General features: G+C 39.6%; 1 protein-coding gene across 1 annotated transcript in view; it reads left to right on the top strand.

Annotated features, from left to right (window-relative positions):
• SDK1 (sidekick cell adhesion molecule 1) overlaps positions 1 to 25,278 on the top strand; it is a 402,092-nt gene that overhangs the window by 240,048 nt on the left and 136,766 nt on the right. Inside the window, exons 6-9 of the mRNA XM_086622010.1 lie at positions 8,925 to 9,036; positions 9,994 to 10,184; positions 18,918 to 19,001; positions 24,981 to 25,175. Of these exons, the coding sequence (XP_086478136.1) occupies positions 8,925 to 9,036; positions 9,994 to 10,184; positions 18,918 to 19,001; positions 24,981 to 25,175 (582 nt within the window). The remainder of the gene's footprint in view (positions 1 to 8,924; positions 9,037 to 9,993; positions 10,185 to 18,917; positions 19,002 to 24,980; positions 25,176 to 25,278) is intronic.

Below are 25,278 nucleotides of genomic sequence, written 5' to 3' on the forward strand. Positions count from 1 at the left end.
AGGAAGGAGCGGACAGGAAAGGAAGGAGGGGACAGGAAAGGAAGCAGTGCAGGTTTTCAGGCACTACTTTACGACATGGGCAATTCAGCCAAGGTCAATTAATGCAAGGCTTCCTGAACAGTTGTTGGTTAAATCTTCTGTAATTTCTTTTCTTTGCCATATCCCTCCTCATACAATGGCTATTTAATTTGTGATCTACTTGCTGTATTTTGTTTGGGTTTTGTTCTTCTACCCACCTTTGTTTTGTTTTGTTTACTTTACTTGCAGTGGAAATGAATCGTGTGTTTGATCTGATGTGGGCAAAGCTTAGTCACATTGACAAGAGTACACTGATTCAATAAATATGGCTGATCTGGATCATTCACTTGTTTTGCTTGCATTGTGTTTTGTAAACTTCTTTCATATCTGGTGTTTTATTCATGTGTCGTGATGTCTGGATCAAGACGAGGACCGTATATATAAGAATCCACTTGATGATTGATTCAAACTACTGGGCCATTTTCACTATATGTTTGAACCACAAAACTAAGATTTTATCTTGTTGCTTATTTACTGAGTCTACAGTCTAGTTTCTCAAAGGTTCAAGATCAGAAATTACATTAATATGTACGTGTTTGAGGAGTCATGTTGGAGATGCAAACCTCATGAAGTTCAACAAGGCCAAGTGCAAGGTCCTGCACATGGGTCGGGGCAATCCCAAACACAAATACAGGCTGTGTAGAAAATGGATTGAGAGCAGCCCTGAGGAGAAGGACTTGGAGGTGTTGGTTGATGAGAAGCTCAACGTGAGCCGAAAATGTGCACTGGCAGCCCGGAAAGCCAACTGGATCCTGGGCTGCGTAAAAAAAGCATGGCTAGCAGATTGAGGGAGGGGATTCTGTCCCTCTACTCTGCTCTCATGAGACCCCACCTGCAGTACTGTGTTCAGCTCTGGGTCCCCCAACACAAGAAGGACATGGAGCTGCTGGAGGGGATCCAGAGGAGACCACGAAGATGATCCAAGGGCTGGAGCACCTCTGCTATGGAGACAGGCTGAGAGAGCTGGGGTTGTTCAGCCTGGAGAAGAGAAGGCTCCGGGGTGATCTTATAGCAGCCTTCCAGTGCCTAAAGGGGCCGACAAGAAATCTGGGACTTTTGACAAGGGCATGTAAGTGGCTGGACAAGGGGCAATGGGTTTAAAGTGAAAGAGGGGAGAATTAGATTCGAGATAAGGAAGACATTTTTTACATTGAGGGTGGTGAGGCACTGGCACAGGTTGCCCAGAGAAGTTGTGGCTGCCCCATCCCTGGAAATGTTCAAGGCCAGGTTGGATGAGGCTTTGAGCAAGCTGATCCAGGGGAAGGTGCCCCTGCCCATGGTGGGGGGGTTGAAACTAGATGATCTTTAAGGTTCCTTCCAGCCCAAACCATCTATGATTCTATGATTTTTAAAGTATTCTCACGTCCTGAAAAGTCATAATTCTTCATACACCAACTCTGTACCATTAGATTGCTAATTATTTTATAAATACATATGTTTGACTCTAAAACACCAGATGGAGTATTTGTATGTTATTCATCAAACTAAACAAATGTGACCGAGAATCGTCACAGGGAAGTTTGTTATTTTTCTTTACATCTAGAAATCTGAGCAGAGACCTGTGCAGCGCAGTAGTGCACAGCAGCATCACATATTTCCCTTTTCTTGAAAATGAATACAGTCCTTGCCACAACAAAAGTGAAAAAACGAAATAGTAACTTTTATCATCTTAACACTCTTTCATTGTATAACCTGTTAATCATCACCCTAATAAGCAGGGAACAAACAGACAAGCCATGTTTTAGGATAGAGTTTTATGATTGAGAAATACACTTTTGTTTCATTATTTGCATAATGCTTCTCTCTTGTGCCTGTAGGTGGTTGTCAGCGTTTGCTACTCTGCTGGTCAGGCTCCAGTTCCTGTTGTGCGTTTTGTATTGCAAAGAGGAAAGGAAATTAATCTGTTATTGATCAGGATCCCATTCCCGTTGTGTATTTTGTTCTGGAAAGGGAAAGGGGCATTAATCCATTATGGGTTGATAATCCAAACCATCTGCAGGCTGTACCTGGAAAAAGTTAGACGTATTCCATTAAGTAGTTTATATTTGTAAGGTCTCCCACCCCCACCCCCACCCCCCCAAGCAATCTTGAGATGCTGTGTGATTGTAATTTCTCTTCTTTCCATATATTCTCTGCTATGTTACATAGGCAGAGATTGCACATTCTTGATGCCACAATGTGAAACTATTTATACATAATATTTTTGCTATTTATATCGGACTCTTATCTCCTATTCTGCATTTTTCTAACATAGATATTCATAATTTTCTAACATGAAACCTGTATCCTGCATAGTAATCGCAAAGGCATTTCTGCATACTATGCAAGTCTGAAAGTCTATAGGAAGTTTATGGTGAAGGTTTTCTAATCTTTTTCTCCCAGGATAACTTAACAAATGGTTTCGAAGTTCTGTTAAAGTATTCAATTTCTCCGTTAGGTTGAGGGTAGTATACTGGTGATCTTTTCTATGAAGTGTTTTTCTCCCTTAGACAAATTTCATAGTATGAAGAAGTAAATCCATTTTTGGATACTGATTCCTGTGGGATTCCTTCTTCACTGAAAACAGGACACTGAGAAGTAATTGCAGTAGTAGCTTAGACTAAGAGTAGGAAGGACTAGCAGCCAAGATCACATTCCAGGTTCCACCCCATACTAAATAAACAGGAGTGATCTGGGTGTTGTTTAGACAACCATCCCTCCTCCTGCTCGTAGTCACTTTGTATTAAGTGTCTTGAAAGGGTTCGGACCTATAAGCCAGCCTCAAAACTAAAACTTGTTGTTTTTCTCAAGTTTTAATTCAAGCTTTTACTTCTTTTCAAGAGATAAACACTTTCTCACATCTATTATTAAGTCTAGTTTGCACTGTTGAAGTTGAGCATCCGTTGAAGTAATACTCTTCAGATTCTGCCTGCACTGCAAACAGATATAGATAAACTGCATGCCATGATGTAAAATCTGGGAAAGAACCTAATGTTTATACATTTCTGAAAAGGAAAGCACCTTTTGTGTTTTCAGTCATGTGGCCTAAGAGAGGTGTGATCTCCATTGGGAAAATTAAGCACCCAAGTGGTTTTGATAAAGTCTGGGATCTTTATAAACTGTAAATTGTAATGTTTTCAATTCCCTGTATCTTGCATGGCAATACATGTAGAGAGATAAAAACCACTGTCTTTTCAGAGGTGATAGGGCAGTCTGCATAATTATTGCATTTAAATAACAAATTAAAAATGCTATAGCTCACCAGTATTAAAAAATCAGTTTTATAGACCACTTGGAACAGGTTTCGTTCTTGGTCAGAAGGGAGAAGAGCAGTGAGATCCGAGATGAGCGTTACGCAGTCATACACAGCCACTGGGGATAAAAGCAAATAGACCGTACAAGTGGTGGTGACGCTTTTTTTTCCTCTCTTCCCTCGGTGTATCTCTGCTTTGTGCAAAATTGCCAAATTCTTTCATGCCACAGTCTGGAGAGGAGATTTTGTTTAGAGGGACAGAAAGACCCCAGATCATCTCCATTCTGTTTTCTCTTTTTCTTTTTTTTCCCTTTTTTCCTTTTTTCTTTTTTTTCCCTTTTTTCCTGTTTTCCCTTTTTCCCTTCCTTTTCCCTACCTTTTCCCTTCCTTTTCCCTTCCTTTTCCCTTCCTTTTCCCTTCCTTTTCCCTTCCTTTTCCCTTCCTTTTCCCTTCCTTTTCCCTTCCTTTTCCCTTCCTTTTCCCTTCCTTTTCCCTTCCTTTTCCCTTCCTTTTCCCTTCCTTTTCCCTTCCTTTTCCCTTCCTTTTCCCTTCCTTTTCCCTTCCTTTTCCCTTCCTTTTCCCTTCCTTTTCCCTTCCTTTTCCCTTCCTTTTCCCTTCCTTTTCCCTTCCTTTTCCCTTCCTTTTCCCTTCCTTTTCCCTTCCTTTTCCCTTCCTTTTCCCTTCCTTTTCCCTTCCTTTTCCCTTCCTTTTCCTTCCTTTTCCCTTCCTTTTCCCTTCCTTTTCCCTTCCTTTTCCCTTCCTTTTCCCTTCCTTTTCCCTTCCTTTTCCCTTCCTTTTCCCTTCCTTTTCCCTTCCTTTTCCCTTCCTTTTCCCTTCCTTTTCCCTTCCTTTTCCCTTCCTTTTCCCTTCCTTTTCCCTTCCTTTTCCCTTCCTTTTCCCTTCCTTTTCCCTTCCTTTTCCCTTCCTTTTCCCTTCCTTTTCCCTTCCTTTTCCCTTCCTTTTCCCTTCCTTTTCCCTTCCTTTTCCCTTCCTTTTCCCTTCCTTTTCCCTTCCTTTCCCTTCCTTTTCCCTTCCTTTTCCCTTCCTTTTCCCTTCCTTTTCCCTTCCTTTTCCCTTCCTTTTCCCTTCCTTTCCCTTCCTTTTCCCTTCCTTTTCCCTTCCTTTTCCCTTCCTTTTCCCTTCCTTTTCCCTTCCTTTTCCCTTCCTTTTCCCTTCCTTTTCCCTTCCTTTTCCCTTCCTTTTCCCTTCCTTTTCCCTTCCTTTTCCCTTCCTTTTCCCTTCCTTTTCCCTTCCTTTTCCCTTCCTTTTCCCTTCCTTTTCCCTTCCTTTTCCCTTCCTTTTCCCTTCCTTTTCCCTTCCTTTTCCCTTCCTTTCCCTTCCTTTTCCCTTCCTTTTCCCTTCCTTTTCCCTTCCTTTTCCCTTCCTTTTCCCTTCCTTTTCCCTTCCTTTTCCCTTCCTTTTCCCTTCCTTTTCCCTTCCTTTTCCCTTCCTTTTCCCTTCCTTTTCCCTTCCTTTTCCCTTCCTTTTCCCTTCCTTTTCCCTTCCTTTTCCCTTCCTTTTCCCTTCCTTTTCCCTTCCTTTTCCCTTCCTGTTCCCTTCCTTTTCCCTTCCATTTCCCTTCCTATTCCTGTCCTCTTTTTCCCTTCCTTTTCCCTTCCTCATTTTCCCTTCCTTTTCCCTTCCATTTCCCTTCCTTTTCCCTTCCTTTTCCCTTCCTTTTCCCTTCCTTTTCCCTTCCTTTTCCCTTCCTTTTTTTCCCTTCCTTTTCCCTTCCTTTTCCCTTCCTTTTTTTCCCTTCCTTTTCCCGCTTTTTATTGTCTTTTTTTCTCTTCTATTTTTCTATTTTTTTTCTCTCTCTACTCCCTCTTCCCCCTTTTTTAAAAAAGCCTAATATGGAAAAATAATACTTGTGCCAATCTACCTCAGTATTTTGGGTGGTAAATGGAAGCAGCTGGGGATGGGAACCAGTGAACCAGCTCCAGGATAAGCGCACTCTGCTTGTGAGTCAGAGTCTTTGGGGTTGTGATAGTCAAGCTGCAAAGACTGGTTGGGGCTTGTCCTGAAGGCACTTCAGTTACTGAGCCCCGGTAGATACCAGTAATAATTAAGATAGTGTCTAATAAGAAGGTTTAGAAGCAAAGGGAAGATTGGAAACACTGTGAGTGCTGTGGCTCAAGTAGATACAATGTGAAATAAAGCAGAGCTGCTCTTTTTTGGAGAGAACTCTGTTTGAATTAGGACTCTTGCCTGTGGCAATCCTTCTGTCCAGTTGTTTATTAAGGACTAGAATCAGATTTAGAGCACGTCCCTTAAGTGCTCTTCAGTGCTGTTCAGCCCTGTCTCTGCAGCTTCCTACGAGTTCCCCACGGACTTACTATGTCTAGTAGCGAGGCCTCCCTTGGATAGTTCTGGGATCAGTGTTTTTCCCTAATGTTGCTTTGCTTTCTCAGCAGAGAGGAGGGGTTCAGAAAGCAGATTGAAAGGAAAGATCTCTTCTGTCTTAAAATACAGAATACAGTGGGAAGAGTGGTCCCCTGTTAGCAAATTCATCTCACTCTGTGTTCTTGTATGTATTCGTACTGCTCACCCATTTCAGTGTCTTTAATAAATATTTCCTACTAATGAGTGTGAATCAGAGAAACTGAAGCTCAGTCGTTAAATAAAGGACAAATGGGAAATTGGGCAGTTCTCAAACAATGTGAAACGTCTATAAGGGACCATGGGATGGCAGGGAGGGGAAAGGGCCAGTGATGAATGCAGAGAAGCTGCCTGAGAGAGGGGAGGCAGGGAAGGAAGAGGTGGTGAAAAGCCAGAAGGAAACAGCAGAGACCTAGAAAACTGGGACAAGAAAAAGTCTGATGAAGTAAAAAAGGAACAATGAAGAGGAGAAAAAAAAAAACAATTGTTTTCTACAAAAGATTTTCAAAGACAATATCTGTTTACTAACAATGACATTCTGCATTGCATTTTAGCATAGCACCAGTCAAGTAAAATCATGTCAGTGTACTGCGTTAGGAGGTAGGAGAGGGATGGAGTGGCTTTATTGACAGGTAGGATAAGAAACTTGGAAAGTCTGGGTAGTTTTTCATTATCTGATTGTTTGAATAGCTCTCTACCTTCCACAGCCAGACAGAAGTCTGATTTGCTGTGTCACAGCATCAAAACAAAATCACAGTGTTACTCCCTATCTAGATGAGGAGCCTGGCTACTCTGATATTGCAACCTGTGGATTTCTTAGAAAAGGATGAAGTTCTGAAAGGATGGGGTGGACACGTATTACCCATGTTACAGCCCTATTGAGTGTTTTACTCTGAAGTAAAACTAAGTTCCTCCATTTATATTTTAAGCAGCCACAGAACAAAGCTGCGAACTACCCCCTGCAAAAGGAACTGTGGGAATGTCCCTGTTAAGTTTTAGTTGGCAGGACTGGGGCCAGAGTGAATTATGGCAACTGATTTCTTTCTGCTGCAAAGGGAAACTTAAAACTGTCTTTGAATATGAAATAGGAAAATGCATGCTCTCTGGGTGCTGGTTAGATAATACTTTGAAATGTTGTTCTTTTCTGTGTATGCTTGTTATATCTGCAGCTGACCTTTGTAGCTGCAGATCCTATCCTGGGATCCAGGCCCTAACCATTTTGATGAGCCATCTGTATCACATCTGTATTAGTTCACCTACTCAAAATCTTTATCAACAGCCTCTTTTAATAGATTTGTTTCAGGGATGGTACAAAATGAAAATAAGGACATACTTTGTTTAGGTTCTTGTTACGGTTAGGAAGAAAATCGAAGAAATCTTAGTTTTCCTGATTGCAGGTGGAGTAACATGCTTTTTTTTCCCCCGTGCTTATCTGCTCACTGCACAAAGAGCCATTCGCATGTCGTGAACTAGAGGTTACAACAAAGATGACTTCTCTTCTTCAGCTGGTTTTAGTGGGGTTGAGCCATTCTTCAGGGGAGCGGATAAGTCAAACAAGTGGTTTTCCTCTTCCAAATGGAGATGAGAAATTATTATTGCCAAATTAATAACTTGTTTGTTGATCTTTTAGCATTTACTGTTGTAAACCCTCGTTTTGCACAGAAGTAGTGGCGAACAGTAATGCTGAGGTTATTTCTTCTCATCAGCAACAAGCTACTAATCTGATCATCACCACCTGTTTTCTATTTTTTCAATTACTGTCTGGAAAATTCCTGCCATGAATACCTAGAAGACCACCATGGAAATCGTAGAAAGTAGATTTACTACCTGATAGCATCATATTTCCAAGAATGTTGTTGAGCAGTAGTAAAATCTACTAAAAGCTTGTTTTTTGAGATCCCATGCAAGTTGCATATATATATATATGCTATGTCAGGTCAACAGAGCATATTTATGCTAAGAAATAAATATGTGCTTACGACTTCCTTAAGTACTATTCTTGGATGCTTGAATTTATTCAGATAAGCGAGTGGCATTTGTAATATTTTAAAATTATACTACATGCTTTCATCTTCCATAGTACACTATTTGCTATCACTTATAAAAATGTCAAATGATAAAAATCTTGTCATTCAGAAATTTGTGGACTTTCTGAGCTCCGTTACCAAAAACCTCTGTCTATCCAAAAAGTGAAGTTAAACGTCAAATGACTTTTGGCATGCCAGGTACAAGAAAAGCAAAGAATCTTCTAACCATTTTCTATTCTTTATGGGATTATCTTAAAAGAGAATATCAGGGTTCATATCTTGTATTTGCCAGTTTCCCATTCTGCTTAATGGGCATGGCTTAGCCTCCTTTGCAGAAAACATTTGATGAACTGGCTTGCTTTTACGTCAGTTTAGTTTTATTTTCATTACTTTTCACTATGATTCCTTTATTGGATTCTGTATCTTTAGAAAATTTTATTACTCTGTTATTCAAGCTAAAAAATAGCTAATTTTTCTTTCCCAAATGAGTTGCTTGAAGCAAAGTACCTATGAATACATGGGTATTTTAATTCACTTACTAAATGTATACAGAGAAAATTTACAAGCAGCCTTTTTACCATTTTTTAAGTGTCTGCTGACTGTTGCATAAGCTAAATTATTTACAGTATGATGCCTCACAAAAGAGTAGCAGATTTGGGTTATTTACTTTCCTGATAAGAAAAAGGGATTGAAGTTGCTGTGATATGCTGCTTTGTTAATTTTATATTTGTTCCCCAGTGTGTAAAATCTTTTTAAAGAACTAACATGAGTATTGGCAGAATCTTTTGAATAGTATGGAAGTGGTGAGATTAAACAAAACATGAAAAGATCTTAAAAATGTAAGTCAGCAACTGTTTGATTGAAAAAAAAAAAGTGCTCAACAATAGAAGACCTTTAGGATGCTTAATTTATTTGCTCTCTATTTGAGAACGACCCCTGCACTCCATCTGGGAGTAGCTCTTGTGGGTTATGTGTTTTGGATGATCCCAAGCTGGGTATGTTGAAACAGAGTGTTTGTACAGTATAATGAAAGCCATCGAGAATGGTCCTGCTGAAGATCTCCCCTTAATGAGATTAAAATCCATGGCGAGGTTGAGGAGGGAAATACGCAGCTGTGTCTCTTGACGAGATCCTTTGCCTGGAACGTGTCGGTCCTCGCTGTTGGCAGACGTTCAGAGTCCTCACAAGGTTTCTTTCTGCCCGTGCAGGTGCCAGAGACCCGTCTGACACCGTGGCTCCCGTCATCGTGATCCCTCCGCAGAACACGAGCGTTGTAGCAGGGAGCAGCGACGTCTCGCTGGAGTGCGTGGCCAGTGCAAGGTATTGTAAAAGCAGCCAGGTTATAAGCAACTAATTTTAATGCACTGTCCTTTACTGGGGACGTAGGAAGTTGTTTTCATTTTTTGATTATTTTAATGATGGAAGCAGAATGCGGCGTGTAGCTTGATCTTCAAAGTAACCTTATGAATAATCTTGTTTGTCCAACATTACTGAATTAAACAAATCGATTTTTCGGGCCAAATAAAGGACATAGGCAGTGTTACTTTCCCACCTGTTACTCACATGGTAAGGAGGAGAAGTATAGTGTTGTTCAATCAGCAGACGTTCCCGTAAGGAAAAAGTTATGTTAAGGGTTAATAATATTTCAGCTGTATTGCCTACTGACATGAAATGTGATATTGTTGAACAGTCTGTGCTTCCTAGTAAATAAATTAGGGAGGATCTCCTATGAAATATTGCGTTACAGACGCTCTTATTTTACAGTGATTATTGCTGAACTGTTCATAATGCACCATAATTTCACAGAATTCCTCCTACCTTTCCATCTAGTTGGCCTTGAATAGCATTGAATTCCAGTCAAAGGGAATAGTTGAGGTCCTCAGATGATAACATGACCAACTGATTCCCTTTGCCCTCTGAGGGCAGAGATGTTCTTGATATGGTTAATATTGTTTTGCTAATTGAGTTACAATGAAAACGTTTCCATGCAGCTGATTCCCATGGCAGTACTTACTCCTTTTGCTTAGAGAAATCAAATTATTTGCACTTAAGTTCTATTGCTGTATCAATTAGCTGTACTTGCATAATGTCACTTGAGTAGTCTGTAGTCTCGATGTGCAGAAGTTATAGATGCATTTATTTCGTAATAGTGAATGTCAGGGATAGAGGAAAACTTACAGAAGTTTTATAATTGTATGTATAACTGCAGACAAGACCATTTTGTAATATATATGTTTTATTTTTGTATTTTTATGGGGGTTTTTAAAACCTTGGCAGACCTCTGGAGAGACTGAGCATGACCTGGAAGCGAAATGGAGTAAAAATAACGAGTGGCATTAGCAGTTTTGGGAGACGACTCACTATCACCAACCCAACCTCTGCTGATGTGGGGATGTACTTCTGCGAAGCAAAATTGAGAGACAGCACAGAGGAACCAGCAAGAGCGAAAGCCTTCCTTTCTATAATGGGTAATTCTCAAGGCAATGTGTTTTTTAGTAAAACAGGCTCTAGACTGAGGTATAATAGGAAATAAAATTGATATTTTAATATTTCATTGACCTTACATTTGAACCTTTCTTCAGAGAGCAGAACAAAGGAGGTGAAAGAGGGTTATCTTTCAAATTAATTCGGCTGTTCTTCCCCATGAATATAAATTCATCAAATAGATTTATTTTTTTTTTCAAACACTGATGTGATTCTGAATCCCCTGTGAAACTATACATTTAATCAGAAGTTGGGGAAATACAGTAGTAAAATCCTTATTAGGCAGCTTCCACATCTTGGCTTTTAGATGCTTTAAATCCTGATTAACTCCCAGCTTGCTTACATCTAGTTTTAATATGTCAAGTGCCTGTATTTCTGGAAGAAGCCTTTTCGGAGCACTTGTGTGCGTTGGCTGTTGCGAGTGCCAGTCAGGGGGCCAAGGACGTTCCTGAGCACACAGGCATTGCTGAGGGAACAGAAGGGAGAAGGAAATACCATTAAAATCAGTACTACGTGCTAGACCTTCATTTCCAAGAGAAACTTTGGACTTAATGTTTTTAAAGGGCCATTGGTGCCCTTTCACTGGCCTGGTTCCACCATCACCTCTGTGTTGGAGTTTTGCTGTAGCAAGGAGGCTGTCGCTTGGAAATGGTGGTTACTGTGCATGCCATATCCCGATATGAGAACGTAAATTAGCACGCTGCACACAGTGCAGAGGTTTTCAGGACTTTTGGAATAAAAGAGACGGTTTAGAACAGAGACATTTAGATGTTTTTAAGTCAGAGCTGATTGTGTAAAGTCTGGCTTTTATGTAATGGTCCCAGTAATAACTGTGCCGGTGTCCTGGAGAGGTTATTGCTCTGGCAGGGATACAAGTCTCAGCCTTGATCAGAATTCATGCACATGCATTTCAGAGCAGGGCATTGCAGAGGGAATTCAGCAAGCGATTCTCCACACTCTTTTAGCCTTCCGAAAAATACCATTTTAAAGACTCTGCTGTATGGTCTGTATTGTACTAGAGCAATTGATAGTAGCTGGTGCCAAATGAGAAAAAAAACAGCTCTTCTCTCTACAAAGCTCTGTTCCAGGTTCATTTGTAGCACTGTGTCTTTATTATATTTATTACCTACTGGATGAAGTTTGGTTCCAGTCTTTTTCTTTGTACTCTGTTTCTTAGAATTATTACCTCACAGCTTTCCTTCCCTTTAAGGAGCAGAGACGGATTTAACTTATTTACGGTTTTGGTTTAAACTCTTCCTTATTCATAAGATTTTATTGTAACTAGTTTAACTTTGCTGCTCTGCTGCCAGATCCAGCCTAATGCAATACTTAAAGCAGCCTCTCGCTTAATGTAAAAGATTCTTAAATACAGTTACAATAAAACTGAGAAACAATCATTGAGGAATTATATTAAACTAGCAGTGCTGCCTTTCTTTAGTAGCTTATCTGCTCTCTTATTTTTAAATGTTTTATTTATTTCTTAGCCTGTTTTAGGGAGCTGTCAGGGAATGAAGTTATGAAAAGACCTGTAGATAAGAACAAGCAGATGAAAGAAAGCAGAAACAAATTGGTTACCAATTACTTTTATTTCCTTCTGATGGAACAAGACACTTCAGTTGCAGGTGTTTACTCAATGTGTCAGCAAAGCCTGATAGATTTCTTTATTTATGAGTTTCTTGAGCTGCGGGATGGATCTCTAATTCTAAACAGGAAGCCAAATCAAAGGATTAGCAGTTAATGCATAACTTATATTCAATCTTGCAGTTCTTGGATGGATCTGGCTGTCATTTAATTAGTCAAGGGACAGGTTCTAGAGGAAAGTGCAGATAAGATTGAAACCTAAGGTTTTTTGTGGTGCATCCCTCATAATCTATTGGAGTAGTACTTACAGAGAATCAAGTATGCTTGTCCATTTGCATGTCTAAAATATTTGTAGTGTGTACATGTTGATAGTGACCTGATAATGAGCTGTACTGCTTGGGAGAATAACACAGTGTGGACTTAATAAGAGGTCTTGACTAACAGAAAAAGGAAATTGTGTTAATAGAAGAGGTTTGTTTTCAAAATGGTTGGAATAAATCAAATACAGATCATCGACAGTATGGTAATGAGAGCTTTTGTGGATTAATAGAGAAAAATATTTTACTGTTAACAGATCGAATAGGGCTAACGATAAAAAGATGCATCAAAGATATCCCAAATTCTGAGTTAATCAAAGCTTTTTTACAAATATATCAGTCTTTGCCTTTCCCAGCTAAGGAAAGTCACATAACTGGAGTGTGGGCTGAGATGGTGACAAGAGCTTTATTAGAAGGCAGTGGAACTTGTTACAAAGGTAGATACTCAGTTCGAATTATTATTTGTGGCCTACATTAGTATCTGATTTTTTTTTCAGAAGATTTCTGAGAGTATATCTCAGTTTGTAAATTGAAATCACAATATTTGAAAAATCTGAATCTCTATACGTAATAAAGTAGTACTGCATAAGCAAGAGGAAAATCCTCTAGTCTTGTGCTGCAGTGCAATTTTCTTCTGAATGTGACAAAGAGCTTTCTGACATCTTCATATTGTTCCAGCAAAGATAAACTGAGGTGGTTCCAAACTCTGGTTTTATTAGCTGCAGTTGTTATAAATTTTTAAAGGGTAGCATGTTCCTCAGTTGGCAGAGTAACAGTTTGGGAAAGATTTGTTGCAGATTAGATAAGAGCACATTTGTTTTATCACTAAGAGTTTGAAGATTAAGTAATTTAAGGAATCTTCTCATGAGAAAACCAATTTGAAAACTGAGCTAATCTTAAATTCTTTTGCTTCAGTTCTGCAAGTTCCGTTAGCGACAAATTGCAATAGTAATTTCTTAAGTGATTGTTCTATGGGAAATTATGAATTTTAGGAGCTTAAGAAAATGAGGAAGGAAACTCTTCCAATTTGTGAAATCCATATGCTCTTTCAATCAGATGCAGTCGGAAAGTAAAATCTGAACAAACTGAGAAGGAAAACAGTTAGAATCCCCTGGTATGATGAGGTCTTGAAGCCCTGTTAGCTTGGCCAAAGGAATAAGATGGAATAAAGCAGAATCACAGCAGAGGACTTCCCTTCTTTTTTGGAGCAGTTTTGTGCCCAGAACAACTACATTAATAAACATGTTATTCTCATCTTGGTGTTTCCTAGAGGGAATTTTTACATCATAGCTGGATAGATTTCTTTCTGAAAATAAGGCAATAGGGGAGTATGGTAGGTCTGTCTCTCTCTTAAAGGCTACTCTGGTTCTCATCAGGTATGAATACAGCTTCATGGGATCACGCGATTTGGGAACACGTCGGAAAAATTCTCATGCTAATATGGAGGGCCCACCTGGCTGGGCTCTGAGATGAACTGTAGGGCTATTCCTCCATCACTGTATTTCTTCAGGAGCAAGTGTGGAGATGCAGAAGGGCCACCTTGTGCATTGCTGTTGTCCATGAATTTGCATTGAAGGTATATACAACTGCCAGAACAGAAGTTATTTTCCTCTGTGGCTATTCACCTCCATACCTTGTGCTCAGATCTCTGGAAAGAGCAGCTCTCTTGGCTGTAGCTTAGACAGTTTGAAACGCTACAAATGATGTCTTGAAAGCAAAGGAAAGAATTTTTCCATGATGATTGCGTTAATGTATTGTGCTTAAGAAAAGACCATGATGACTGTGTTTTTGTACTGTGCGTAAGAAAAGGATGAGAGTTTTCAGGAAAACTATAATATAAAATGTCTTTGAACTTGCCTGAAATTCAGTTTGGGCTCAAAGCAGAGAAATATTGACCATTTTTGAATTGATGAGACTCAGAGGTTCTTGAGATGGACACAGACATGTCACCTTGGCCCCAAATGCACACAGGACCTATGCCACAGTGAAGTAATGGGAATTCTGGGGAGTCTGGTGGTGTCTCTGACATTCAGGAGAAGTTCCCCCTTCTTTCAGTTCTGCAAACAGGAGATGTGTTCCCTGTGCCGCTATAAGGTTTTAGAGCACACAGACTGCAGCTTGCAGTAGAAGTAGTAGCAAGAAACTAAGGGTACCTTTTCATCTCCTTCTGGTTTAACCTGATATTCATGCAAAGAAAAATCCTGCTTCAAGGAACCTGTTACACCTGCATGTACAATGTGGCTTCTCAGCACGCACAGACTGATCTGCTGTCTGGAGATATGGACTTTGTACCTACAAAGGGCTCTCAGGTTTCCAGTTCCCCTTTCTTTACAGGCTGTTCACCAAATAAATTAGTTTATGGTAATGCCAGAGAGAGGCTTCCACGTTTAAGGCTCAGTTTTCCTCTTAAATACACAGGCCTGAATTTCTGAGTGATGCAGGAATTTCAGCTTTGGAAGAGCCCCTGGGGCTTTCTGTGTTCTTTCTGACTTTCATGTATGTATCTAGGATTAGGTCACACATCTCCAATGCAGCTTGAAGGGTATGTAATGGGTGCTGACTGCTATCTTTTGAATGTTAAAATCAGTGACCATGTAACTCTGCATGGGGGAAGTTAGAACTGTATCAGATTTTGCAGGCTCCCAGGGGCTTTGCAGGGAGGCTATCTTTTCACTGATGTCTCTAGTGAAAAAAAAAAAAAACAACCCTCAAACCCTCAATAATTATTAAAAGCATGCATTTATATTCAAATATTCTTTTCCCCCTTTGCTTGTTCTTGACCTTTTAGTTAAGATCAAACACCAATACAATATCCCAACAATACAGTATCTGTTTCTTTCAGTGTTATGGGAGATGTGACCCCTCTCATTGCACAGCACGCTGCACTGCCGGCGGGGTGAACTGGGTCTAATGGGTCCTTTCCTATTCTAACTATTGTGACTCCATAATTTCAAAAAAATTTAAATGTTTGACCTGATACCAAGAGACTGCTGTCATTCCTAGAAATCACTGTGTCCGGGGGGCTTGTGTCTGGCACGTTATATAGTTTGGAAGACATTGTAATTTCACCACACATATTAAATTTCAACACATGATTATTGCCTACAACGATAAATGTTCAAATTCATACCGTGTGATTCAAACCAAGCCCTATAAATATGCAGTAGAGTCATATATACAGACAGCCAGAATGCCCCTTCAGAATGCTACCTGACCCCTATAAATATTACTGCATTTTTATGACCTCTTTCTGATAGTTATTCACCAGGTGGAGTATAGCACCCAAATTGAGATACCCTGAATTTTTCACTTGCCATTTATGCTGGGTCTGCAGGCTCTCAGGCACACACCTGATGTGCAGATGATACATCTGATTCAAGTGAGGAACCTAGATTTCAGTTGTCTAGTCACCTCAAACTAGAGCTAGGGCAAGGTGTCCCTGCCCATGGCAGGGTGAGAGGAACTAGATGACCTTTAAGGACCCTTCCAACCCAAACCATTCTATGATTCTGTTTCTTCCACAGCCTGAGTTCTGTTGAAGGTGTAGACCCTTACTGCAAAGGACCTTTCGAGCATCCGTGTTGCTGGCATAAGACACAGGCATGTGGAAAAGCAGCAGAGCTTGTGTGAAAATCACTGTTTCATTTCCCTCAAAGCTCTAAGAGTATTCCTACACCAATACTACTGTGATTTTCTCGTACCTCAAATCACCAAGACTCATTTTCCATGTATATTAGACTTGGGATGCCACAACACTGTTGTCCATCTGGTATTCTAGGTCTTCCAGAATTCCCTTATGGATTAGCCTTGTTTTTCCACCCAGGCTTGTCTCTAACTTCAGGCAGCAGAAGCAGGTAGTTAACAATCAGTAAACTGTAGATTTGCTTCCAAGAGGTTTTCTATGTCTGTGGCTATGAGGCAAGAATAAGATGTGACTCCTCTATGAGCAATTGTTGCCTCAGCCTCTTGACCTCTTTGTGTCAATTGTAGCATTTGGCAGGGCTTCCAGCTGCTGGAATGGCTGTGAGAATTGAGTTCAGCAGGTTTAAGTGTAAGGGAAAAAGGTGGATCTGGGCTTGATGAAGACAGGAAATCATCTGTTGGCACACCTACATCCTGAAAGTCCTCTGGGAATTACCTGTGGCCTTTAGATTGCATCTTTCTGCTGCTCCTGCTCTTTTTCTGTCATGTCTGCTTCTGTTTCTCCCTGCTGCTTTCAAAAAAAGCTGATGTGAATCTTCCTTTTTTAACATCACATCCCGTTTGCTAAGTGACAGTTGTCACTGACTTCAAGTTCCGTGTCAGGTAATTCGTTGCTTGATACCTGCTCACGAAAGCATCTCTTAATGTAATAAGTTTTTTCGAGGGTGGCATAGCAGCCTGTATGGGATTTAAAGGAAGGAGCACAGATTGTAGGATAGGATTTTGGGAGAGGCACTGGGAAAGCAGACTGCATAAATATGCCAAGTATCACTGCAGAAAACTGTGCAACAGCAGCACGTAAGCAGTGGTCATGGAATCACTAGCATCTTTGAGGTCACATTAAGTGTTTTGCAGTTGGACCACAGGCCCGTGCTGAAGATAAATTTGCAAATTTATCACTGGTGTGTGAATATGTTGCTAATCTAGGAGAATGTTTGAGAGCTGGTAGCTGAAGGTTGCGAGTTTAGAAATTGGCCCGTTAAGGTCAGAGTGCCTTATAAAGGCGAGGGTGAAAGATGAGCAGTGAGGAACTCCCTAAAAGCTGGAAAATACACTTGAACCTCGCTGACTGAAGAGACATCCACAGAAGAAGCCCAAAGGTAGAAGAGAATGTCTGGATGTTGTCTTGCTCCTGTACCACTTTGGCCACCTTTCCCCTTTGTCTCCCCTCACAATCAAATTAACTTGACATAGAATGAAAGATCCAAATTTTAGTTTGAGAGATGGATGATGGACATTTCCTTGTGTGTCCACAAACAGATACATAAATAAGGATGGACACTAGGCCAGAATTCTGGAAATTAAGAAGATGAAATTCTGGAATGTGGAGCACAAGTAAACATCAGGCAAGGCTTGGAGGACGGCATGAGAAGCAAGAGCATGCTCAGAGTTAAATGTGGACTTAGATGAATTGCAGAGGACTCAGCAACTTAGTTGATCAAACATGTCAAAGAGTGTGCCATCAGTGAATTTCAATTAAATGTTCAGCTTTCCAATTTGTTGTTTAGATTAACGTATGAGATCATACGCAATAAATCACAACTTATTATGCATGTTTATTAATAGCTTTATATTTAGGCAGTGAGGATCAATAATGTTAACACGTGTATATTATTAGAATGTAATAAATCAGGTAGCTTGTTTCATTGGTTTTGCTGGGTAAATGAGTATTCCAGGCTATTTTACAACCTCACCTCCTCCTTTGCACAGGATTTTGAGGACTAATATTGATTGACTTGATTTGGAATGAATACAGAATTGTAATATCCATTGGTGCTCAAATGAGACCCTAGTTCTGTACACTCAAGCAAGTATTTTATTGTAGTTAGTGGGAAGGAGTGCTGGGAAAAGGGAGTTTTGCGTTCTAGTCCAGTGCTTACTGATGTGTACCTGCTGACGTGTCATGTCATCCCTGTGAACTGCTAGCAACATGTACTATGCTACAGGTGATAGCAAGAGAAATAAGATTTTTCAGGATAAAATGATGTGATTTTGGTTTTATTTATGAAAATAATAATGTCCTATAAATAATACAAACTGCACGTCTTGTTTTCAGACATGGTTGGTGAAGATACTTGAGACAAGGTCAGCTCAGATAACCTTGGATCTTGTTGTAGCTTACTACATTTTTTGGAAACATTTTTTTCCTTAAAATGAAAATTTAACTAAATTGTTCTCACAAGCTACTTCCATTGTCTCTCCTATATTTTCTAAAACTTACCAGTGAGTTTGTCTATGGTACAATAGCACTCTAGTTATAATCAAATAAAATGCTTCTAAAAACAGTACTCAGATGATAATTGCATTGAACAGACTATGACAGTTTTTAGTTACCATGATAATTACTGCAACCTTAATGCCTGTGGGACTTTGACATGATGCTCTTCAATTTTATGCTGCATAGAAGAAAGAGTTACATGACAGCATACTCTACAGTTTCTGGAATCTTGTCTTTCTTTAATTAAACGTCTAATATCTTTTCTTTAGTCCTAATGATAAAGTGTGGATTTTTATGATTATTACTATAACTTCAATTAAAGCATTAAATCTGTTTGCTTTCAAGAAATAAAACAGTTGAGAAGAATTTTTTTTAATTATGCTGCACTTATCCTCTGATGTCGGGTCTCTGGCATGCTATGGCACTTTATTTGACATGCTTCATGTCTTCACGAGGTGGAATTTAGTTTAGATACTGAAGCAAACTATCCTATAAAATGCTACGTTGTAAATATAAACCTTTATAAACCTCTCGGGAGGGCCCTTCTGAGCGAAGAATTAAAATGTTCCATGATTCAGACCTATAAAATGAAAAGTAGCCCCTGCTCTGAGTATTAATTTGCAGTGCAAACCCCTAAATCTTACCTTACATTGACTTGACTCTTTGGAATTCATACTCAGCGTAGCGAAAAACTGTTGGCTTTTTTTTATGATGCTTTTACTACCCAAGAAAGCACCTCTATAGAGACAAACTCAGACAAGTTAGTCTGTTTGTAACACGCTGTACTGAATACAACGTGTTTGAAGAGATGATACGATGAATATCTTTAAATCAACACATATTTTTTGTTTAGCTGTGGCTTTGTTTGTTTACTTTTGTTTCTTTTCACCTTTCTAAAGAACCGCCGTATTTTACGGCTGAGCCCGAGAGCGTGATTTTGGCTGAAGTGGAGAAAGACGTGGACATCCTGTGCCAGGCGATGGGTGAGTGTGCGGACGTGTTCCAACTTGGATGGAAGACTCATGTATATTCTGTGCTGAAGAAAGCATCTTACATCAACTTTTCATCTTTTTAATGTTGCTAGCTGCCACAGATTCCTATACGAGGTAGAGGGTCGGCCTTTGCCCTTGGAAAATTGGGCAGTCCTTGTGGTTTGGTTTAGTTTAGACATGAGTAATGCCAGCACGTTCATGTTTGTCTGTTGGGCAGGGCAACTCCTGCTTCTTTCCCCCTGGCAGCCTGCCTGTGCGTCGTACTTGTTGCTGTATAACAGACGTTAGTGTCTTGAGCCAGAAAATTAGCTGAGATGAAAGTGTGGTTTTGGAACTCGTCGTTTGCAACGCAAACAGTCAATATCGTCAACAATTCAAATGTCCTTTTTTTCAAAACCTACAGAACTTTTACACTGAATAGAAATGCCAGTAACTCTGACATTTAAGGGTAGTTGAGAATTCTGCAGGAGGACTATTACAGGCGGGTTTTAATTGACAGGCGTTTTAATAACCTAGAAGGCTTCAAATGTTTAGAATTCCACCTAACCCAAATGGATTTTAAGATTTATTTCCAGACAAATAGGAGCACCTCCTATTTTAGCACTCTAGAAAGATAGGAGGCATGGTAGTCTTGTGATTAGAGCAGGTTTCTGTATGTCACCAATTACTATATGACTTTGGCAAGAGACTGAACTTTTTGTTGTCTCACTTTCCATGATGCCGAGTTTAACAAGCAATACACATAAAAATGCCATGAGATCCTTCGGTAAAAAGTACATAACCTTGATTAAAACAACACCCAAACCTAACTAACAGCTTGTTTGCACGGGTTCTTTCTCCAGATCAGAGCCAATAAAGATATTCGTTATTACATGATTATAGTATTTTTACTATGATTTAAGCATTTTTTTATCCTCTATGTAGAAAGGAGTCCACACTGCTTCTCCAGAGGGAAGCTTTGCAAATAGGTTAGTGCAATGAGCAACCATGTGTTCAAATCTGGTTGATTTAGAATTTTAGAAGCCTTTGATGAGGCCTCTTACCAAAAGGCTCTTATAGAAATGAAGCTATCAGGTTCTAAGAGACGAGGTCTTGTTGTTAATTAATAGCTTTTTAAACGAAGCACAGCAGGACCTGTGTCAATGGAGTTCCCCAGGAAATCTCTGCTGGAACTTGTGCTGTTCAACATATTCATAAATGCCCTGGAAAAGAGGGTGAATAGTAATATGGTAATATTTGCTGATTATATAAAATTGTTCAAGATAGTCAACATTAAAACAGACCACAGAGTCACAGAAGGTTCTGATGATTTGAACTGACTGGAAAATAAACTGGCAGATGAAATTATTGACAGAGATGAAATTTCCCGTTAATATGCAGAAAAGGTATGTCTTCTGAAAACATGGGTTCAGTGCTGAGCCGTGGTTGAAACTGTCAGGTACTGGGAGGAAAGGAATAGAGAAAACATAAGAGAATGCCGCTGTATGAATCCATGGGGCAGCACCTCCATCTCAAACACTTCACACAATTTTGGTCACTCTGTTGGAGAGAGGGATGTAGAAAAACTAGAAAACATAGAGAGAAGTAGAGATTGTATAATCTGAGGTCTACCATGGGTTTTGAATAATGAAAAATTAAATTGACTAGAACATTTTGTGAAAGAGATGACCGAGCAGTGGGTGCTATATGGGAGGGTGAGTAGAAGATGATTCTGCGTTGCTTAGTGCAAGAAGTAGAGGAGGCACCCAGCTAAATTTTCAGGTGGATGTACAGCAAAGATAGTTCTTTTTCAGAAAACGTAAACTGTGGAGGTCATTGATCTGGGCAGCAGTTAAGATCAGAAATAAAAGCTATTTAGAAAACCAAACAAAATTTATGGAAGAAAAAATCCAGTAAGGACTATTAAACACAGCTGTGTGTATGCAACCTCTTGCTCAGGAAATAGCTAAAGCACAGATTACTGGAGCTGAGAAGGTGGAAATAGTGTTTTGTCCTTGGGCTGTTCTTGCATTTTGTGCCTGAGCATCCAAGAAAAGACAATTTCAAAGGAAGGAAATGTGACTAAATAGACATTTATTCTGGCTATGTGCCACCAACTTTAAGTTTCAGCATGTGGTATTACAAACATATCTGTATTTTTTTAATTGCAAAAGATTTTTCAAACAGCGGAATTAAAACTAAATGTTTTATCACTAGAGAAATTGAGTTAAAACAACATTCTGAGATTTTTTTTTAAAAAATGTTTCAATACTATTCAACTATTTGACTAATCTCTGGGATGTCTCATGGTCGCTGAAAATACCTATCTGCTGTCTCAAAGGTTTTTCATGTATTACAAAAAGAACGCAGCCCAAAACCTGGAGGAATCAGGGAGAGAAGAGGTTGACTTCTAACTCTTCCTTATACTCTACCTCTTCCTTTGAGCAGTTTAGCTCCCAAGGGGATTAGCAGGGCATGCATAACCATTCTCAGTAGATGAGGTCTTATTGGAAATATGGGAACTCTAACTCGGGAAAATAATTTATTTCTGCTGAACTTTTCTAGTGCACATCTGATTTGCTGATGAATGTGGTGCATGAGCATGGAAATTTGTCTTCACATGGATTATTTTGCTTAGTATCTATAACAGACTTGTAAGGGGCAGGTACTAGTATTGAACATAGAGGAGTTTTGATGTATTATTACACAAATCTGGCAATTGCCAGCAGTTAAAAAGAGGGTAAATGAAGGTTGCTGTCTCTGCTCCGAGCTAGGAGCTGGAATAAAGCACATGGGGGAACTGCAAAGCTGCTCTGTACCGTTGCAACAGATACGAAGACAAATTGTATTTCCCCCAGCCCCATCAAGTTCTGTGCACAAAGCCCATTTGCCAAGTCTGGGTGCACTTTGAATGTGAGAGAGACAGATTAATTTCGCAGTATAAGCAGAGATTAACTGTAAATAAAATTGCACTTGCACAGACTGGCTTTATACTTCCCTGTAATGGAGTCTCAGTGTATCCGACGGCGCAGGAACCATGCTCTGCTGTATATCTTTCAGCAGTTGCTGATGCTGCCTGCATTTTCAATGGGTTTCCTTTAAATGCTTTTTCTTATTTGCTTATAGAAAGTTTAGAGCTGCAGGCAGTGATGGTGGTGTCTAGGGAGTGCAGTTAATTGGACTTTAGTTCTACCTGTTTAGACAAGTAGATGAAAGATGCTTTTGGGATTCCCCAGTAGCCCACTGGGATCTAGAGAAGGCTATACAAAATAAATAACAAAAATGACACAGTGAGTATTTTGCGTCTTTTATCCAGGTTCTTCAGTAAGTTAAATTTGGCAAAGAGTCAAGCATCTGTTTCACAGATGGGGAAACTGAGCCTCAGACTGCATAAATTATTTGCCCAAGGTTACAGAGAAAGTGGCAAAGCCAGAACCAGTCTGTTTCCTGCATTCCCTTCTCCTCTAGAACATTAGATTAATTGGCCTGTGAAAAATGAATAGTGCTGCATACACACTGAGAAATAAGCTTATTTTATTTATTGTTACTAGTCTTTTAGGCCACTGTGTAATCTCTCAAAACAGGAAGGTAGGACTGATACTGCTTGGAAAGGTATAGTCCAAAAGGTCTTTAAAGTGTCATCTTCTGTACAAAATTTTTTCACCAGAAGTGTTTAGAGATGAAAAGAAGGAAAATTCCTTTGGGGGTGCGAGGAGAGGAAAGGCTGTGGGGTAGGAGAGGGGCAGAAGAAAGGAAGCTGGTTTTAACTTTTTTTATAGCCAAAGAGGTAGCAAAATGATAAAAGCAAATGTGTACAGGCTGGAAGACAAATCTCTCTGGGAAGATCGCTAAAGCCCAAATGAATGCTGCTGACAGGCATCAGAGTGCTTAGATAAGATCCTATTATTCAGACTCATAACTTTGAGTAGAGGAAGATATCTGTAACCAAAATGTGGAAAAATAGAGACGGTAATATTCAGTTTGTCAGCTGAGTTGGTGATAGGAAGGTGTATCTCACAGTGATTATAGGATTAGAAGGTTTGCTAATACCGTTAGTAGAATGGGATTTATGGAATGACACCAATGTTAAAGGTTTGAGTGTACTGAATGCAGGATTTCATTATTTCCTAGGTGTCTATCAAGTCTAATGTGTGGGAAAATGGAGTTGCTATTATTTAAACTTGAAATCATTTCCAGGCTTCTCAGCATCAGGAGAACTATTCCATTTTGCATCATCTGTTTCTTCATTACTCAGTGATAATTTGTATTTGCCCAGGAGGATTTTCAAGAGATGAATAACACTCTCACCGAGAATTCTGAACATTGAAATTTACGCTAATTCTGTATATGGGCTGTTGTATGAAATTTAAATTATACCTATTGCAAGCTACTACACTACCTCTCTCCTCTATCAGACAATGTGCTCTACATCGTGGATTTCTTCCTGAAATGATTACCTTCTAGATTATGAGTACATTTTATTTTATCAGCAGAACAAAAGCATCAGAGGTGATTGTAGTAAATGATACGTGTTTATAAAAGTAACAGCAGCAATCGAATGTTGTTTTTTCAATCGTTCCATACATTGTTTGTAAATTCTTTCCAGGAGTTAATATATCTTTTGTCTGTATAAAGAGAATAAGTATGCTGAGAGAAGATATGAATGGAAGTATAATGCGATAGTATTTAACTTTGAGATTTTTTAAATGATAATATAGATAATATAGATCTTCCCGTAGCAATTTCGCTCTGAGAACCTGAAGTCATTGCCAACATTGCAGTGAAATTCATTGTCTGCAAATGCTCCATTCATCAGTGACATCCCATCCTTACTGCTTCTGTGATACCCTGCTTTTCTCTATTTAGGCAGATTTCACACACCCGTGAATTTAAGTCCATAGTTCCTTACCTTAGTACAAGGGAATGTGAAGCTCTGAGGTTTTAAGTGATATGCATGTAAAAATAGCTACCGATTATGAAAATGCCATGTTTGGGGCTGAGAGAACTTAAATCGGCTCGATGCCCTTGTCATCCTGTGATTATCCAGTCACATAATGAAATATCTGCTTTGCTTCGGGTCCCTACATAGGGCCCTCAGCATTTGAGCAGTTCGGGGTTTCTGGGATGTAAAGATAAAACATCATCTGATGTGAGGAGTGAGATGGGAACACCTGTGTGTGACTGGTGAGGCCTCTGACATCTCTCGAAGGAAAGAGAATCCTACTCTGTTTACAGCCACTTCATCCCAACTGACTGGGACATGACTAGCAAAACCGTGTGAAATACCTGTGTCGGGGTTTGTAGAACATGCACATGAAAATAACCAGGAATAAACAGGGCTGTAAGTTATGTCTAGGGTGGGACTTTTGTTTCTCCTAGTGTCTGCATTTTTCAAATAACAAGTGAAGCTCAAGAATGAATAAAAATAATAATTTAAATCTATCCCATTGTTGCCAACATGTCATTTGTACATCAACTCAAACTGCCAAGTTAGGACTCGAATACAGCCATGTGAGCACTTCATTTTTTGCGTGTAATTTGCCATTTCCTTTTTATTTTGACTTCTTAGATACAGTAGCGCAGACGAATCTTATTTGGGATGGAACAGTCTTACAGATTTGCTGTATTGCCACACTGCTGCTGTTTAAGTAGCATGATTCTGGCTTTCAACATGAAATTGCTGTAAATCTTATTTTGTAGCAGCATGAAATATGATTGGGTGAAGAAAGTAATTTGATAACATGTTTTCTCAACATTCCCCCTTTCATTGTTTGCTGGTTTTATTCCCACATGTTCTGCAGTGTATTATTACCATTGATAATGTAAGATGCAGCCTCCATTTATCAAAAGCAGCTTGTAAAAATATAAATAATTGGTGTAGAAGGATGGGAAACCAGGGATATGACCATAACAGTGCTGGGTATTTTGACTACCTAAAACATGTTTCACAAAGACAAATAATGAAATTTTTTTTTTTTTTTTCTTATATAGGTGTTCCCATTCCCACCCTGGTCTGGTATAAGGACTCTGTTCCCCTCAGCAAGCTGGAAAACCCCCGCTACAAAGTGCTGCTGAGTGGTGGGCTGCGGATCCAGGCGCTGCGTCCTCAGGACGCTGGAATCTTCCAGTGTTTTGCTAGTAATAAAGCCGGGGAGACACAGACGTACAGCTACCTGGATGTGACGAGTGAGTAAGGAGTTGTGATAAGAGATAGATGAGTTGTCCTGTTGTTCCTGCAGGTGACCCTACATCCATCAGATTTCTCCACCGCTCTGTGCTTGCTTAGTTT

This window comes from Tauraco erythrolophus, chromosome 17 (assembly GCF_009769465.1).
Source record: "Tauraco erythrolophus isolate bTauEry1 chromosome 17, bTauEry1.pri, whole genome shotgun sequence".
Classification (NCBI taxonomy): Eukaryota; Metazoa; Chordata; class Aves; order Musophagiformes; family Musophagidae; genus Tauraco; species Tauraco erythrolophus.